Source organism: Prionailurus bengalensis, chromosome D2 (genome assembly GCF_016509475.1).
Source record: "Prionailurus bengalensis isolate Pbe53 chromosome D2, Fcat_Pben_1.1_paternal_pri, whole genome shotgun sequence".
Taxonomy (NCBI): domain Eukaryota; kingdom Metazoa; phylum Chordata; class Mammalia; order Carnivora; family Felidae; genus Prionailurus; species Prionailurus bengalensis.
In genome coordinates this window covers 11,312,522-11,331,388 of record NC_057351.1, presented here as the reverse complement: position 1 = coordinate 11,331,388, position 18,867 = coordinate 11,312,522, and the positions used below count along the sequence as shown (strand labels likewise).

General features: G+C 42.4%; 1 protein-coding gene and 1 non-coding gene across 12 annotated transcripts in view; both read left to right on the top strand.

Moving 5' to 3' along the window:
- The window catches only part of RYR2 (ryanodine receptor 2), a 756,924-nt gene that overhangs the window by 405,029 nt on the left and 333,028 nt on the right, over positions 1-18,867 (top strand). For all 11 annotated transcript variants that reach the window (XM_043596215.1, XM_043596214.1, XM_043596207.1 and 8 more), the window contains one exon: positions 18,463-18,581. In XM_043596215.1, the coding sequence (XP_043452150.1) occupies positions 18,463-18,581 (119 nt within the window). The remainder of the gene's footprint in view (positions 1-18,462; positions 18,582-18,867) is intronic.
- Positions 3,441-3,547, top strand: LOC122493589. The gene has a single exon (XR_006299948.1). It is a non-coding gene; the product is annotated as a U6 spliceosomal RNA (small nuclear RNA).

Genomic DNA, 18,867 nt, shown 5'->3' with positions numbered 1-18,867 from the left:
AATGCTATTTGGGAACTTCAAGGAATAGTTGACTGAAATGGTCTGCCGGTCAGGGGGCTGCATAGTTTCTCTGAGTCTTACTTTTGTACAGTGTATCCCACAGATAGCTTTGCAGGGATGAAAGTGGTCTTCTTTGAGATTCCTGCCCATTGTTCTCCACTCTGAGTAAGTCCCATGAAGGAAGGTTCCTCTGGGTTTCAGCAGAAGAAGGAATCTTTCAGGGGTCTTGATCACGTACCATACAGCATGTGGTACCTAGGAATATGATAGTTTATTTTTTTAAGCTTATTTATTTATTTTGAGAGAGAGCGAGCTCGAGCATGTCAGCACAAGTGGAGGAGGGGCGCAGAGAGAAGGAGAGAGAGAATCCCAAGCGGGCTCCGTGCTGTCAGCGCAGAGCCCAACATGGGGCTCTATCTCAGGATCATGACCTGAGCCGAAATCAAGAGTCGGATACTTAATGGGCTGAGCCATCCAGGCATCCCGAAATACAATAGTTTAAAGCTTCCAAAGATGTCACAATTATTTCTTGGAGAGCATAAGCTCATCATTTCTCAAAGGGAAAAATGTGTAACCTGTGAATAATCTGTCCCAGAATCTTGTGTACCAGGGTCCTCCCCCTAAACACGTACTTAGGTATGACCAATCGAGTTAGAAAATTCAGGAGGTCACAGGATATTGTACTCCACTGTTGGCAATGCAGAAATCATAGCTAACCTTTTGGAATGATACCAACCGTTTAGGCAACACTTAATGATATCACCGAAAGGGACGGTTTTCCAGGAGGTAGCTTTGAAGAAGGCAACTTCAGCCGTTGGTCGATTCAGATCTTTCAATTGTGCAGAAAGCCAGCTATGGGTATAGCTGGGACATTGTGCACCTGACTCTTATAAGAAACATCAAATCAGAATCACCATGATATTGCAGACTGTGTAAAGACAACCTTTTGTGATAGCTGTTGGGGTCGGTCCCCATTGACCCTGCCACTCCTTCATAACTTATTCATTCATTTACTTCTGTGGCTTCGTCTAGAGCTCATTATAATGACTGGTGTTTTTAATAATGACCTGGGTCATTACAATATGTAAAATCGTGTTTGATGCCAATGGGTCATTTAAGACAGGGAAACTGAGTGTACATTTCCAAAGATATTCACTCAATGTTTGAAATAACGTATTAGCGGTTAAAGGTTACTAATTTAATAGTTAGCTAAGTCCCTGGTCAGAAATTACTCCTTTTTGAAGGATGCTGGAAACGTCCACATACAGCCTTCCTGCTTCCTTTCCCAGCAAAGCATTAAGTTATGGCTGGAAAGAAAAGGAGGACAGAGAGCAGAGAATCTAGATTTGGAGGGCTTTTTTTTTTAATCTATTTTACCAGCATTGTGAAAAGTGGGGGGAAAGTCCCTCAAAGTAAGGTCCAAATGAAACAGAACATTCCTTTCTGAATGAGACAGGCGATCAAAGTTGCTGGGTTACCCAGAATTTCTATCCGTTTCAGAATGCGTTTCTAAAAGCCTGTGTGTGGGATCGATGGCAAATTGTGTTTTCAGAAAATGGTTTTTTAGAGATGGAAAAAAAAAAATCTTCAACTGTCTCACATTTGGGAAGAACACTGTAGTGCTTTGTGGCATAGCGCTGATTGATTTTATTATCTCTTCCCACTTATGCTCATTTAACCATATGACTCATTTCTGGCACCTGGTGTTTTAGTTTGAAGGAGGCTGGAAGGGACCGGCCTCAGGATTTCATAGACAGGTGGGGTCTGGTGGCCTTGTTCCCGGGTGGTGGCTCTCCAGGTTGTGCAACGGATCTGCAATCCTCTCCTGTGTTTTGACACTAAATAGGAAGTTCGGATTCACGGTGGGCTTTTAATTCTTAGATCTGTTTGCCATGCTTAATTTACCTTTTTGGTCTGTTTGACAATTCTGCCTCAGTGGTCCATGAACGTGTGTTGTCCTCGGAGCGTCAGCTTCTCAGATAGGTCCTGTGGCGGGGAGTATCAAAGGCAGGCTCAGTCTTTGTCACCCGGTCTGTTTAAGGAGTGGGGAGAAGGAGAGCCTCGGTCCAAGAGTCACAGGTGCCATAGTGCTGCTCACTCCGTTTCTGCCAACATGGCGGGGATGCCGGCCAGGGCTTTCCACCGCAGAGAGGAGTGTAACTTAACAGAGATCATCTCCCCAGACTCTGACTAACCAGCCTCCTAAGGATTTGGGTAAGGAAGGTATGAAAGATTGAAAGCCCAAAGTCAAAGTCAGTTGGTACCTATATTGGACACTTGCCTGCCCTTGGGGGTGTCTATTGCTCTCCCAACATTCCATACTGACCCCAGTGGCCAGCAAAGGGCAAGGAATTGTCCTAAGGCGATGGGGAGAGGGGTTTATAAGTGAAGCTTGCCCACATCTGTCCTGTGGACGTGCTCTCTCTCCAGTCTACATCCCCCCATCCAGCCTCCCACCAATTCATGAGAGCTTTTGTCCCCTGGGGTGTTTTTGGACAGTTCCTGGAATCCACACTCCCATCCTGCTTCCTTAGATCCCCCGGGGTTGCTGTGCACGTAGGAGCATTGGCCCCTTTTGCTGATGTTATTTCTTCCCACACACAGCTGGTTAGATGCCATCCTCTAAATGTCTGCTTAGCTGGAGGAAGAGAAGAGGAGTCTAATCTCAGAGAAACTATGTTTTCTGGGAAGGGCTCGCTTGAGGAAAACCTCTTATTAAAAGCAAAATCACAGCCAGTGATTTCTGCCTTTGACCTTGACTGTTTCTTGTCCTGTCTGGGTACTAAACTTATGTTTTACTGTCATGGACAAAAGTGAAGGTTCAGCTCGTATGTGCTGCTACCAACAGATGGCTGCTTAATGCCAGTGTCTGCTCTGATAGGGTTTCGTTCCTACCATGCTGGATATTAAATACTTTTAGCATCATCTTTGGTGAAATAATTGTGCTGTGTCACTTGCTTTCCGTCATGCTTGAAGTCCGGGGACCCTATCATGGCTTAAGGACTTCATCTGGAACTGAGTTCATTAAAGTTTTTTTGCATTGTGTATGACTTAGCTCAGTTTTCTCAAGTCAGCATGCCTCTTGATTGAATCAAGCTTTTTGTTTTAGTGCCTTGGCTTCTAAGGTGGGTTCTACTCACTCGGGCATGGTAGTCAAAAGAAAGAAGCCAGTCACTACCCACCTGAGGGGTTTATCTTCAGTGTCAAGGCAGGATGCATCACAGGTGTCCTCCCTTAGCGTTGATGTGATACAGGAAACGTTATCTTGATGGGCCGTGAGCTCAGCCGCCTGGGTGCCCGCCGGAGGCAGCTGCACTGGAGAAGGGAAGTGGTGTTAGGTCTCAGGGTATAGTTGATGCAGTGGGAACAGCTCAGGCTGTCTCATGCCTCTGGTCTCCTAAATGGGTTTCCTACCATTTCATCAGCAAAGACAGGGTTGAGTGCTCACTTTGGCATCACACAAACTAAACGTAGAAAGATACAGAGAAGATTAGCGTGGCGCCTGTGCAAGGGTGACGTGCAAATTCATGATGCATTCCATATTTTTATGGGTTAAATGGGCAATGGGCATTAAGGAGGGCACTTTTGGGGATGAGCGCTGGGGTATCATTTGTAAGAGTCAAATGACTGTGTCCTACTCCATAAGCCATGACAATTCTGTATGGCAGCTAACTTGAATTTAAGTTAAGGGGCGCCTGCGTGGCTCAGTCAGTTGAGCGTCTGACTTCAGCTCAGGTCATGATCTCAGGGTTCATGAGTTCGAGCCCCACGTCAGGCCCTGTGCTGACAGCTCAGAGCCTGGAGCCCGCTTCAGATTCTTTGTGTGTGTGTGTCTCAAAATAAGTAAATATTAAATTCAAAACAAAACAAAAACAAAAAATAGGGTTGAACTCTGCCAAGACTACCTCATCGGAAATGGCAGCTCACTTTTTAATCACCTCTTGTTTTCCACTTACTTTTATACTGTGTTAAGGAGAAGCAGAGCACTTTTAAGATTGATTACATGGATGGATTCTGAAATGGACTGCTTAAGTTCCAAGCCCAGCTTCATCCTTTACAGCTGCATGACTCTAAAACCCTTTGTGCCTCATATTTTTGCCTGTAAAATGGACATTGCCCAAAGGACTGTTAGTCAACACATTTCATTGCGTTAAGTGAATAGAAATGTCACAATAAGAACCTAACGCCTTTTTTTTTAAATAAGTAGCAGTTGTTAATAACTACAAGATTATTTGCGTTCTCTTAAAAGAGCATTTGCATTATAGAAACAAACTAGACAGGTGTTCTATGTTCGGCAATAAAACTAGGGAAAACTGTTGAAAAGTCCAGATGAAAAGTGTGCCTCCAGCATGCCCCACGGGTTGCTGTGGGATTGGGGGGGGCAGTTAGAAATTTGATGCCAAATGTGTACATGAACGTACTCTGTGCACCATGCAAAGACCTTCAGCCAAGAGCTTCTTATAAAAAAAAAAAAAAAAAAACTTGTGCAAACCAATGAAACATACAAGGAGTCAAGTGATAAAAGATGTGCTAGATCATACGCTGGATTCTTTGGATCAGACAAGATCTGAAACTAGAGAGCCTGACTGATGTGTGACCACAGGCAGTGTCAAAGCTCCCTGATAAAACTGCACAATTCAGTTTAGAGAAATAAGGCTTTTTTGTTCTGGTTTTGTTTTTTCCCATGTTGAGATGGCTCCGACTCAGTGTGAAGAATTGGCAGGTGGAAAAACTTAATATTAGCAAGCACTTACCTTTTTTTTTTTTTAACGTTTATTTATTTTTGAGACAGAGAGAGACAGAGCATGAACGGGGAAGGTCAGAGAGAGGGAGACACAGAATCTGAAACAGGCTCCAGGCTCTGAGCTGTCAGCACAGAGCCTGACGTGGGGCTCGAACTCACGGACCGCGAGATCATGACCTGAGCCAAAGTCGGCCACTTAACCGACTGAGCCACCCAGGTGCCCCATCAAGCACTTACCTTTACTGTACCAGATGGTGTTCTGAGCCCCTTAAGTATGTTAACTCATGGGCCGCCTGGGTGGCTCGGTCCGTTGTGTCCAACTCTTGGTTTCATCTCAGGTCATGGGTCTCAGGGCTGTGGGATTGAGCCCCATGTCGGGCCATGTACTGAGCAGGGGGCCTGCTTGAGATCCTTTCTCTCTCTCTCTCTCTCTCTCTCTTTCTCTTCCTCCTTCACTCCCTCCCTCTCCCTCTGTCCCTCTCCCCTGCTCACATTCTCTCTCTCAAAAGAAAATAATAAATATATTAAGTCTCTAAATCCCCACAATAACTCTATGAGGTGGATAGCCTCAGTATTCCCATTTCACAGATGGGGAAATGAGACACAGTGCAGCTATTTTTTCAAGGTCATACAGTGTGGAAGCAGCCAAGGCAGAACTCAAACTTTGGCCTTCTGGCTCTGAACTTCATCCCCTCTATCCCTTCACGATATATGCTGCTCAGGTGCAGGGAAGCAAAGGACTGAGTGTGCCCTGCTGTGTTCTTCCAAGGTCATGAGGGAGAATATCTCCTGCATGTAAACAGGTAAGCTCTACTGACCTACGTCCTAGAGTGTCTGAGCTGCGAGTGACTTCTGGAGTATTCCACCCCAGCCAGCCCCTCTTGGCCATCACAGCACCGTGTCTCCCCTCTCTCTCGTTTGTTCTCTTGAACCACACTACGTAATGCAGGTTTAGACACACATGATTTAAAATACTAGTCTTGGGGCACCTGGGTTTCCATCACTTGAGCACCCGACTTCAGCTCAGGTCATGACCTCGCTCGTGGTTCATGAGTTCGAGCCCCACATCAGGCTCACTGCTCTCAGCACAAAGTTTGCTTCAGATCCTCTGTCCACCTCTCTCTCTGCCCCCACCCCTGCTTACGTTCTCTCTCTCTCTCTTTCTCTCTCTCTCTCATTCTGTCCCTCCCTCAAAAGTAAGTAAACATTGGGGCGCCCGGGTGGCTCAGTCGGTTAAGCGTCCGACTTCAGCCCAGGTCACGATCTCGCGGTCCGTGAGTTCGAGCCCCGCGTCAGGCTCTGGGCTGATGCCTCAGAGCCTGGAGCCTGTTTCCGATTCTGTGTCTCCCTCTCTCTCTGCCCCTCCCCCGTTCATGCTCTGTCTCTTTCTGTCTCAAAAATAAATAAACATTTAGAAAAAAAAAGTAAGTAAACATTAAAAAAATGTTACTCTTCACCACATGGCAAAGTACGTTCACGTCTTTGGGGAGTATTTTCTGATGTTTTCAGGCTTGGAGCAAGTTGCTCAGTTTCTAAAATTGCATCCATCTTTAAATGCATCTCAAGGTGGACTCTTCTCTGCACATACTGTTTCACGTCAGGACCACAGACCATTCTGCACATAATGCCCTGTGAGAAATTGGTGCGTCTTGGGGCGCCTGGCTGGCTCAGTCGGTAGAGCGTGTGACTGTGAAGTTCAAGCCCCACATTTGGTGTAGAGATTACTTTTAAAAACATCTTTAAAAATAAATAAATAACTAAATAGGATTTGTAAGTTTTGTTAAACAATGTGAAACTTTTCTCTTCCCCCTCTTCCACACGGACCAAGTACCAGAATTAGGTTATTCTGTGCACATTTATTTCTTTTGTGCTTATTGGAAATGATGCCCCTGGGTTGTCGTCGTCTTCTTCTTCTTCTTCTTCTTCTTCTTCTTCTTCTTCTTCTTCTTTTTACGTTTATTCATCTTTGAGAGAGACAGAGCGTCAGCGGGGGAAGGGCAGAGAGAGGGAGAGGGAGACACAGAATCTGAAGTAGACTCTAGGCTCCACACTGTCAGCATAGAGCCTGACGCAGGACTCAGACTCACAAACTACGAGATCATGACTTGAGCTGAAGTCGGACGCTTAACCGACTGAGCCACCCAGGTGCCCCAACCCCTGAGTTGTGTTCGTACAGCAGGAGACCTCCCCCCACCCAATTGTATAGAGATACAGTTGATACATTGTGGTGTAACTTTAAGGTATACAGCACGATGGTTTGGCTTAGGTGATTGTGAAATTTGTACTCCAAACAGTCAGTTAGTTTGCATCCATCATCATATATATATATATAATATATAATATATATATATATAATATATATTATATATTACATATATATTATATTATATATATAATATATATGTAATATATAATATATATATGTATAATTTTTTTTAAGTAAAAGGAACTGAACCCAAAAGAACTCCCCTTGTGATGAAAACTCTTAGGATTTGCCCTCTTACCCACTACCCTGTGTAGCACAGGGCAGAGTTGGCTTATCCTCAGCACGTGGTAGCTTATGCGACCAGTGCACACCGATCTTTATCCGATCCTCTGCCGCCACTCCTTGCCTCTGGAAATCACAGGTCTGATCTCTTTTCCTGTGGGGTTTTTGGGTTTTTTGTTGTTGTTGGTGTTTGTTTTTGTTTTAGTTTGAGATCAGACAGTAGTTGTCTTTCTCTGGCTGACTTACTTCACTCAGCGTAATCTTCTTTATCCCCTCATCCATCAGTGGACACTCAGGTTGTTTCTGTGTCTCAACTCCTGTAAATAATGCTGCTGTGAATGTGGGGGTGCAGATGTCTTTTTGAGTTAGTGTTTTCATTTTCTTGGGGTGTATTCTCAGAAGTGGAATTACTGCATCAGGTAGTGGTTCCATTTTTAATTTTTTGAAGGTCCTCCATCCGGTTTTCCAATAGCAGCTGTACCAGTTTACAACCCCAGCAACGGTGCATGAGGGTTCTGTTTTCTTCACATCCACCCAGCATTTGTTGCCTCTTGCCTTTTTGATGACGGTCACTCTAATGGGCGGGAGGTGATATCTCATTGAGGGTTTGATTTACTTCTCCCTGATGACTAGCGATGTTGAGCATCTCTTTATGTATCTGTTGGCCATTCATTTATCTTCTTTGGGAAAGTTGTCTATTTGGGTCTTTTGCCCATTTTACTTTTTGTTTTATGTATTTTTTATAAGTTTTTTTTTAATGTTTATTCATTTTTCAGAGACAGAGAGACAGAGCATGAGTGTGGGAGGGGCAGAGAGAGAGGGAGACACAGAATCCGAAGCAGCCTCCAGGCTGTGAGCTGTCAGCACAGAGCCTGACGCGGGGCTCGAACTCACAAGCTGTGAGATCATGACCTGAGCCGAAGTCGGACGCTCAACCAACTGAGCCACCCAGAAGCCCCACTTTTGCCCATTTTAATTGGATTGTTTTTTTTTCTCCCTAATGGGTTCTTTGTATATTTTGGATATATACCCTTTATTAGATACACGGTTTACAATTTTTCCCCATTTTGTAAGTTGTCTTCTTTTTTTAAACATTATTGATGGTTTCTTTTGTTGCGCAGAAGCTTTTTAGTTTGGTTTAGTCACACTTGTTTATTTTTTATTCTGTTGCTTATGCTTTAGGTATCATATCTGGAAGATCATTACCAATTCGTGGGGCAAGAAGTTCTTTTCTAGGAATTTCCTGGTTTCATTTGAGTTAAGTCCTTAATTCATTTTGAGTTAATTTTTGTGAGTGTTGTAGAGTAGGGGTCTAGTTTCATTGTTTCACTTGTGAATATCCAATTTCTCTAGCACCATTTCTTGAAAAGACTGCCTTTTAAAAATTTATACAAAGCTTAGGCAGATGCTATGATCATTTTACATTTCTGCCCAAAATAATAGTTCTCAATAAATATTTGCTGCTTTGAGGTGTCTTTTTGAAGAGCTCATTAATCTGTGTTTCTCTTGCCCTGGAGGATTTATTTTAAAAGTACTCAGATGTATGTATCTTTGAACATTTTATTTAAAGGCCTTTAGAGCAATTAATTGCATCTGCCAGTATGTTTGTAGGGACTAATATTTCACAGAGAGGCACACCTTTCTTGTTTCTTGAACACTATAATGAGCACATTGTGTGGCCAAGGGAATATTTCTTTATTTATTTTGAGAGAAAAAAAAAAAAGAGAGAAACAAACAGCAGTGGAGGGGCAGAGAAAGAGAGAGAATCCCAGCAGGCTTCATACTGTCAGCCAGAACCTGATGCAGCGGCTCAAATTCAGGAGCCGTTAAGATCATGACCTGGGCCAAAAATCAAGAGCTGGACGCTAAGGGGCTCCTGAGTAGGTCAGTTGGGTCACGATCTCACAGTTTCTGGGTTCGAGCCTTGCGTCAGTGTGGAGCCTGCTTGAGATTCTCTCTCTCCCCCTCCTCTCTCTGCCCTTCCCCTCCCCGGGCTCTTTCTCTCTCTCAAAAGAAATAAACTTTAAAAAAAAAAAAAAAAAGGAGTGGGACGAGTGAGTTTAGGGCACTGTGATGAGATGTCATTTGTATTACCTCAGTGGATTCCCAGGTACTTTGTGAGGTCAGTTCCATTATAATTTCCATTTTACCAAAGTCCTCATTGGTAGCTAGGAAGCTAAGAGGTATGATCTTTGCAAGGCCAAAGGAAAGTAATGCAGCCAGGACTGAAGTTTCGCGGTCTGGAAAGTTCATAAGAGCGGGAATGACGTCAAGTTTTGTCCCGCTTTTTACTCCTATCTAGAACCTCACACAGCAGATAGCCCATTTAATGAACTAAGTGATAATTGAACAAATAAATGGGGGGGAAACACCCAACAGTAACCAGCAAGATAAGAATATCTTCAAATTATTTGTGATTCATGTCTGGTGCTCAGCACTCTGTGGGTTTTGAGATATAGCAATTTATACAATTATTTTGCTAATGCATTCCTGATATTCTGCCCTTCTGTATATGAGTAACGATGTGGTGTACCTTTATCTTCACGAACTTCCACTTTTATTTTCCTAATTTTGTCAAATTGTGTTATATTTCAATCCTTGTCCCTTTTTCTCTCCCTTCTCAACTTCATGTTAGCTCAAGATTTAATGAGCTTATTTTCTTCTGAAGCCTCAAAACCATTATAAAACTTTGAAGTGTAGAAAATGATGTGTTTTCTCAACTTGGCTTGAGGCCGCATCTCTTGGCATTGTTATTTTCAAGACATGATATTTTCAGATTAAAAAAAAAAACTTTAATGTTTATTTTTGAGAGGGACACAGAGTATGAGTCAGGGAGGAGCAGAGAGAGAGGGAGACACAAGAGTATGAAGCAGGCTCCAGGCTCTGAGCTGTCAGCCCAGAGCCGGACGTGGGCTCAAAGTCACAAACCGGGAGATCATGACCTGAGCTGAAGTCAGAAGCTTAACTGAGCCACTCAGGCACCCACCCCCTGCCCATGCCTCTATATATTTTCATATTGAAATCAACTCGGTCCATTTTTTTTTTTGGAGGGGGGTGAGATATGGAAACCCTATTTAGTGTTTTTCCTTTACAAGTTAGTGCTGTGTTATAGAAAGAAAGCAAAACGTACATTGCTTCTTTTGTCCCTTTCTATTTGCTTACAAAAGTTAAAAAGCACATTCATCAGTTTGTCTCACCCTGAAACTCAAATAGTTTCTTGACTTCAAGTTTGTACCCATTTTATTTATTATTATTTAATTCTTTTAATGTTTATTTATTTTTGAGAGACAGAGAGAGACTGCGTGAGCGGGGAGGGGCAGAGAAAGAGGGAGACACAGAATCGGAAGCAGGTTCTAGGCTCTGAGAACAACGAGATCATGACCTGAGCCGAAGTTGGACGCTTAGCTAAGCCACCCAGGTGCCCCAATTATTATTATTTTTTTATGTTTACTTATTTTTGAGAGGGAGAGACAGAGCAGAGGAGGGGCAGAGAGAGAGGGAGACACAGAATCTGAAGCAGGCTCCAGGCTCCGAGCCGTCAGCACAGAGCCTGACACGGGGCTCGAACCCACGAACTGTGAGATCATGACCTGAGCTGAAGTCTGACGCTTAACTGACTGAGCCCACCCAGGTGCTCCAAGTTTATACTCATTTTCAACAAACCACAGATGACTCTTACTTCTCTCAGTGCTTCAATCTGTGACATGCAGAATTCACTGTTAACATTAAGAAAGATGTGTTGTAATTATGGTCTGTTTTTATTGGTTGCTCACCTCCTGCTATTTGTTCGGCACGGGCCTAACACTGATTAGGGAGAGCAAACTAACCTCTCCACTGGCTCAAACTAGAAGTTTCTGCTACTTCTAGGTCCACATTCATGCCCAACCACCAAAGAAGGACAGCTTGGTTGCAGTACATGATTATATCACTCATTGGCAGTTCCGTTTAAATGAATGGAACAAGGGATGCCTGGGTGGCTCAGTCGGTTAGGCCTCTGACTTCGGCTCAGGTCATGATCTCATGGTCCGTGGGTTCGAGCCCCACGTCGGGCTCTGTGCTGTCAGCTCAGGGCCTGGAGCCTGCTTCCGATTCTGTCTCTTTCTCTCTTTCTCCACCCCTCCCCTGCCCATGCACTGTCTCTCTCTGTCTCTCAAGAATAAATAAACCTTAAAAAACAATTAAATGAGTGGAACAGAATAACAGAGACATGCCTTTACAGGACTCCCTCAAGTGCACGGGCCCAGGAACAAGTTAATATGTTTGTACATAACTCAGATTCTTTCTCTTCTGGCCTCACCTTTGGTATGTTGCAAAACTCCTCCCAAACTACTTAGACCTTCTGTCAACATGGAGCTAGCTGAACTTTTCTTCTGCCTTCTCCAACCGCTGCCCACTTTATTTTCATGTGTTTTTCTTTTTCATAATCTTAATACCCAGAGAAGGGGTTCCTGTCAAAGGAGTGCTTTCTGCCTTTTTGAACATTGATTAGACAGTAAGTCTACTTGGTGTAATCTTTCATGGTATTTTTGGCTCAGCAATCCTGTTGTCCCCAGAATGTAGAGCTGTCTTACAGTTCTGTCTTTGCCCTAGTTGTGTCTGCCTATCTTTCCCTCAGTGTCTAACAGACCAGTCTAATTTCCCCTGGATTTCCTAGTTTAACTGTTTTATTTTAAAATCTAGCATCAATTTCATTTCTTCATGCTGATCAATAAATATATTCCCTGAACTTTGCTTGTGATCAGTGTTGACCATTCAGTATTTCCCTACCTTTCCCTGATTTAAAGTTTTTCATCTCTGTTTCAAAAGAAGCATATTTATAATGTTTCCTTGATGATCCTTTTTCTAAATTTCATTTCTCATTTATGTTATTTTGTTGCAACCATAAAATAATTGCAGATGCTTATATAGCTTTCTAAAAGCTTTCCATGTGTTACTCCTTAAAACAGTCCCCCACCTCCTCCCTCCAGAGTGGGTACCATTATTCTAATTCTATTTCAGAGATGGGGGCTCTGGGTAGCTCCTGGGAAGCTCAGGCGGTTAAGCATCCAACTTCAGCTCAGGTCATGATCTCATGGTTTGTGAGTTCGAGCCCTGTGTCGGGCTCTGTGCTGACAGCTCAGAGCCTGGAGCCTGCTTCGGATTCTGTGTCCCCCTCTGTCTCTGTCCCTCTCCTACTCGTACTCGGTGGCTATCTCTCAAAAATAAAAATAAAAAGTAAAAAGTTAAAAGTTAAAAAAGAAAGAAAGAAAGAAAGAAATGGTGACTCTGGAACACAGAGAGGTTAAGTAACTTGCCTAAAAATTTGCCAGGACTCAACTGTGGCACATTGGCTGGAGTCCATGGTTATAACCACTATGTAATATGACAGGATAATAGTAATACCTCTTACTATTATAATTCTTCATTAAGCCTAGTAAATATCCAGTGCTCCAGTCCCCTTATCAAAGGATAACAGTCCATAACATACGTCGTTACTGCATGCAGGAACAGTCTCCTGTAACCCCTATAGACAGCTCTGGCTTGTGTGTTTCATGTTCTGTGTTGCCATGTTATTTCCCAGTGTCTTTCCCCCACGTCTTTTTACTTGAGTCACTTTGTTTACATTTAATTATCCAAGGTGGAAAATACAACTTCCCTTATTTCCATTTGCCCTCATTGAGCCTTGGGGATATTACTAATAAGGTCTGACCAAAAAGTTACGAAGGATTTTTTGGGGCACCTGGGTGGCTCAGTTGGTGAAGCAACCGACTTCAGCTCAGGTCATGATCTCGCCATTTCTGAGTTCAAGCCCTGCGTCGGGCTGTCTGCTGATAGCTCAGAGCCTGGAGCCGGTTTCAGATTCTGTGCCTCCCTCTCTCTCTCTGCCCCTTCCCCACTCCTGCTTTGTCTTGCTCTCTCAAAAAGAAATAAACATTAAAAAAATTTTTTTAAATGTTACAGAGAATTTTAACTCCTAGGTAGGGAAAAAAATAGAAAAGCAACCTATGATTTGAATAATGTGGAATCTGTGGTTTCTCTAATCGTGACTGTTGCTGACCCTGCAAGTGGATATCGCAGTTCTGTGTGCGTTACCTGCGCTGTGTCCCCAGTGTTTCTGTCACTGAGGGACAGTCTGATTCATACTGATTAGCACCCAGGTTGAAGCCTTCTCTTTGCTCGCCTCTTAGACTAAGAGGCTTCGTGTAGAAATTGTCAGGTGAGGCCATGTGCTCTGTCAGAAAGCTGTCCGGGATCCTTACCCATGCGTAGAGCAGAGATGTAAAAGAGAAGTCCTTTCCCAAAGCTGAATAGTGCCCACATGTGCAGTGAGAACTAGGTTCCCTCTAAACCCACATACGCCTCGGTGTTCTGAGATTATAATTTTTATTTTCGCAAAACACGCGTGACTGTGATTGAGAAAACACTTTCTGTAGAGGGCGTGTCGGCATCGTCTCTCCATTCTTCACTGGTCTTCCTTGCCCCACACCAGCCCCCTGTGCCTGAGCGGCTGCCGGTCTGGTTCTGTATATATTTTGCTCAAATGTGCAAGACTTACCATGAACTCGTGCCTACCGAGGATGGGGCGAGATCCCTAGGCTCGATTCTTCCTGGTATGTGAAGTCAGGCCAAATATAGCACTTCTGTTCCGTGGTTTGTTTCCGTACAGACGCTCAACAAGTTTTGTTCAACCTTGGACCACCCTGCACATGACCCATTGTAGCACTCGGATGCTTCCAGTACCATGAGGTTATTTCCAGACATTTTATTACACCCTCAGAGATCTTTCTTTCTCATGAACCCTATAAAGAAAAGTTACAGCCACAAAAGTTTTAAGGCAAATAGCTAAATATTTCATGTATATTACATATAGGACTTACACCATTAATTTTGAATTTTGTGTATGACCCCCACAGAAATAGACTAAAGCCCACAAAAATTCTTGTTAGTCAGTAAGTCACAATTTTCCCTGTTGAAATTAAAGCACAAGTAAAGTAATCCTGGAACTGAGAAATCTACATTTTCCATCTGTGTTCCATCATCTGTCTTCCCTACCTTAAAAAATGTATTTTAATATTAAAGTTTCCAGATGTAAAATATGCCAAAGTAGCTATTTTATATACTCTTCACAATAATGACTCTTGTTTTATACATATATATATATATATATACACACATATATATATATATATATATACACACACACACACACACACACACACACACACACACACACACACCTAGCATAGGCTTATTTAGTTTAAACTGAAGGTATATACTAATAGTCCGTTTATATTCATTCACTTATTCAGTTGGCAAACATGAGATGGGGCTCCCTGGGCCAGAGTGTGATGGGTGGCCAGGAAGCAGATTTCAACACATGTCTGCTCTCCAGAGCTCGTTCTCCAGTGGGAGATTGAAATGAGCATAAATAGTTTTAATACAGTGTGATCAATCCTACAAAGAAAGAATAATTCATTCTAGGGTGTTGGTAAAATCCCACTGAATGAGGTGACTTTCTGACTTTGCAAGATGATTCCCATTTTGCAGCCCCAGAAGAAGGGGAGTGTATTTTAGTCTTGAGGATAACATGTGAAAACATGGAAGGTGGAGCAGAGCCGACAGGCTCCCCCTGAGCCTGACAGGCCTTGATTGCCAATGATCTTACTGCCTAGAACAGTGCCTGGTAGCTACAAAATAAATGTTTATAACGTGCAAATGTACTGTAAATATATGAGCACCTAAGCATATTTATAGTATGCACTTTGAAGTAAGAGTGTACTTGAACCGTCCTTTGTAGGAGGAGTTGGTAGGAGTTGAGGCAGTAGAGGAGGGTTGGGTCATCGAGGGAAGGAGCTGGCATACAGGGGAATGGGCTTTGACCTTAGATGGAACTGGAAGCCAGAAATTCAGAAATGACGGAATTTTTTAGCTTGGACTTAGACTTGGCTTTTAGAATGGGCCGTGGACCAGAGAAGCAGTTACATGTATAGATACAAAAACGGTATTGTATATTCAGTTTGGGAAGAGTTGAGTTGGAGGCACGCGGAGACCATTCTGGATGAAATGTCCACGAGATGATTAGGAAGTGGTACTTGAAGTCAACTGGGAATAGTTAACCTGAGTTCTTGTTGCCCCTCACTAAGCCATACCATACATAGCCCTTACATAAACTCTTATAATTCGGGTGCTCTGTGGGAAAGGGTAGGTTTGTTTATGCTTATTCTAAATTTATGAAATGAGGGACACCTGGGTGGCTCAGTCGGTTAAGCGTCCAACTTCAGTTCAGGTCATGATCTCACAGTTTGGAGTTCAAGCCCTGCATCGGGCTCAGTGCTGACATAACATATTTGACATAGTTGCAGTCATAATGCATATCCCATTGGGTGTCTACTCTTGCAAGTTTACATTATGTGTTATGTATTTTGCATGTTCTTAAAATTTTCACTAAAATCATTTCTGTAAACTTACTAAAACTTACAAATTCAGATTGCTTTTTCTTATTAGTTTGCATATGTGTATCTTTGACAATGTATTGTATATTCTGGTAATATGGTTATGATCTACCAAGCTTTAAATTTTTTCCTTGAGAATCTGGCAATAAGTGTTATGCACTGTTCCCATTTCTGGGTCTTATTCAGTGTGTTTAGAATTCAGTCGTCAAATCATCTTTAGGAAAGTGTTGCCATTATAATATTTGTTAAGCCTTGTTCCTCTGTCTCTTTTTTCCAGACATATATTGGCATGATTTACATATACACCCAATAGAGTCCTTATAGCTGGTCTCTTTTTTTTTTGAAAATGAATCTTTTGCTATTTCCAAATTGTTATCTTTTAGGAATTTCTTACCACAAAAAATAAAATTTTTTATTTTTACTTCATAAAACATTTGCTGTTAATTCCAACAGTTGAAAATAAAAGTCGTTTCCTCTGACCTTTCACTATCAGACTTGAGGTAGTCAGTCCTTTTCGACTAAGTAGATTATTTGTTGGATATGATATAGCAGCATTAAAGAAACATATTTGATTGAATGTTAAGCCCCAAACTCTGGAAGCCTTCTATTAAAGTCTGCAGAATATGAGAAGAATCAGATTTATTTTCGTGTGGCCATTCCTGCCTTTTGTGATATGTGCTGTGCATTTTCAGACTCTAGTCTTAAATCTTTTCTCATATATTCAAGGTTTTTAATGCTGTTGGTTTTCACGTGTATTTACTGACAAAGAGAATTTATTTTTCTTGGTCTTTTACTTGCCAGTAAATATATGATGCTCTATGGATCGTAGGGCTCTGACTTTGCAGCCTCAGCTCTACCTCTTTACTGCAAAAGCAGCCATTGAGGAAATGTGAATAGATGAGTGTGGAGACACAGCACAACTTTCTTTTTTTTTTTTAATTTTTTTTAATGTTTATTTATTTTTGAGAGAGACAGAGTGCGAACAGGGAAGGGGCAGAGAGAGAGGGAGACACAGAATCTGAAGCAAGCTCCAGGCTCTGAGCTGTCAGCACAGAGCCTGACACGGGGCTTGAACTTCCAAGCTGCGAGGTCATGACCAGAGCTGAAGTCGGATGCTTAACTGAATGAGCCCATTTGCAAATACGGGCAGCTGCCATGGGTTCTGCAGTAATAGGTAACAGGGAACAAAGACGTCAGGCTAAAATATGACCAATCTGCTAAAAACGCTCTTCCCTCTCTATTATTTTAGTTTATTTTAGCTCAGAATGAATAAGTTTTATTGCTCCATTTTTGATATCAGAAACTTTCAATTTAAGTACCCTTACAGAAACATCTTCTTTAACTACCCATCAGCTTGTATTATTTTCTCCTATCTTGGATTTTTAACTGGCATGGATTGTTGGAACACAGAAGTCGATTTCGAACTACACCAAAAAATGAACTCATATTTGGGTATTTTTTTTTAACTGAACATACATTCATACCTCAACAAATTAAGTCATTAGTGTAGAAATTAGCATTGATAGCCCTTGTCCGATAATGGATTGGGGTTTGGATCAAGTATAAGTTGTGACAGCCACGTTCTAACCATTACTTCCACATTCTGCCATTTGTAAGCCTGCGTGCTTTTCTTTTCCAAGAAAGTGAACTCCGCTGGAGATGTATACACCTTTCTGCGGATTTCCCTTGGGCCCTTCGTGACACCTTGTATCTCTCAGATCACATTTTCTCAGTGTTCTATCTAATTACTACAGGTGGCCTGCACTCTCATTAGCGACAAAGCAAGCTTGCTCGGAAACCATGAATACGTATGTACACATTCAGCTTTCCAAATTCACACGAAACATTCCGATCCAAAACTTATTTTCTATTCTCTTTCTTCAATTTTAAGATAAGAAAGGGTAAATTCCATTTTATCTTCTCTGATGGCTAACACTTTAAAATACCGACATCCTGGGACGCCTGGGTGGCGCAGTCGGTTAAGCGTCCGACTTCAGCCAGGTCACGATCTCGCGGTCCGTGAGTTCGAGCCCCGCGTCAGGCTCTGGGCTGATGGCTCGGAGCCTGGAGCCTGTTTCCGATTCTGTGTCTCCCTCTCTCTCTGCCCCTCCCCCGTTCATGCTCTGTCTCTCTCTGTCCCAAAAATAAATAAAAACGTTGAAAAAAAAATTAAAAAAAAATAAATAAATAAAATAAAATACCGACATCCTTAACCAGGTTTTGTATGGCGTATAGTTCTCTGTATTTTTGTATGCTGTTGTTTTTGCAAACTAAGAAACGTTTTCTGCCATTTACCTCCGGGGGAATGTAATGATCTGTGTGGGTTGGAATGCATTGTTGTAGGGTTATATTTTCAATGCGGAGAAACTTCATAAGCTGGTCCTAACCTACCATCTACGTGTACTGTCCTCTACTTGCTCTGTACTCCAGGCACCCCAGGTATGCCCACCATTCAAGAATTCACCCAGCCTTGTACCACCTTAACCTTCCTGTCTGGAAAATGGTCATGAAGGTGTTCTCTGAGGCTCGACTTAAGGATGCTTTCTTTTGTACCTCCCCAGGCAGAGTTACCTGCTTACTCTGCTAACACTGGCTTTTCCTCATTAAACTAGGACTTCATCATCTTCAGTGATCAGTCCCCTGTCACAAACATCACCTGTCCCTTATCACAGTGCCTTGTGACAAGCACATTGAGTGCGTAATAGTTACATTTTGCAGAATGAACACATGAAGGAAAGGCAAGACACTGATCATCGCAGACTCTTTAATCATATTTTCTTTCTTGATTTTCTCTTTAGGTATTCTTGAAGTTTTGCACTGTGTGTTAGTAGAAAGTCCAGAAGCCCTAAATATTATCAAAGAAGGACACATTAAATCCATAATCTCCCTTTTAGACAAGCATGGAAGAAACCACAAGGTAAGGGAAGCATTTTACTGCCATGAATGAACTCTGGCAGACTTTTAAATACATTTTTAAAATAAGAGAACTTATAGAAGGCGTTTCAAGTGATTCATGAGTATTTTTCATTTCTTAATTGCAATCATAATATTATTTAGCGCTTTTTTTTTTTTTTAGCACCAATGGGGCACCGTGCAATTCTCAGTTGGTATGTAAGAGAAACTTGTAAAGTCCACTTGTGAGTGGACTCATGGCTGCCATGCTCAAACGGCTGGGTCAGAGGGAATGTGTTTGTGTTCACAAA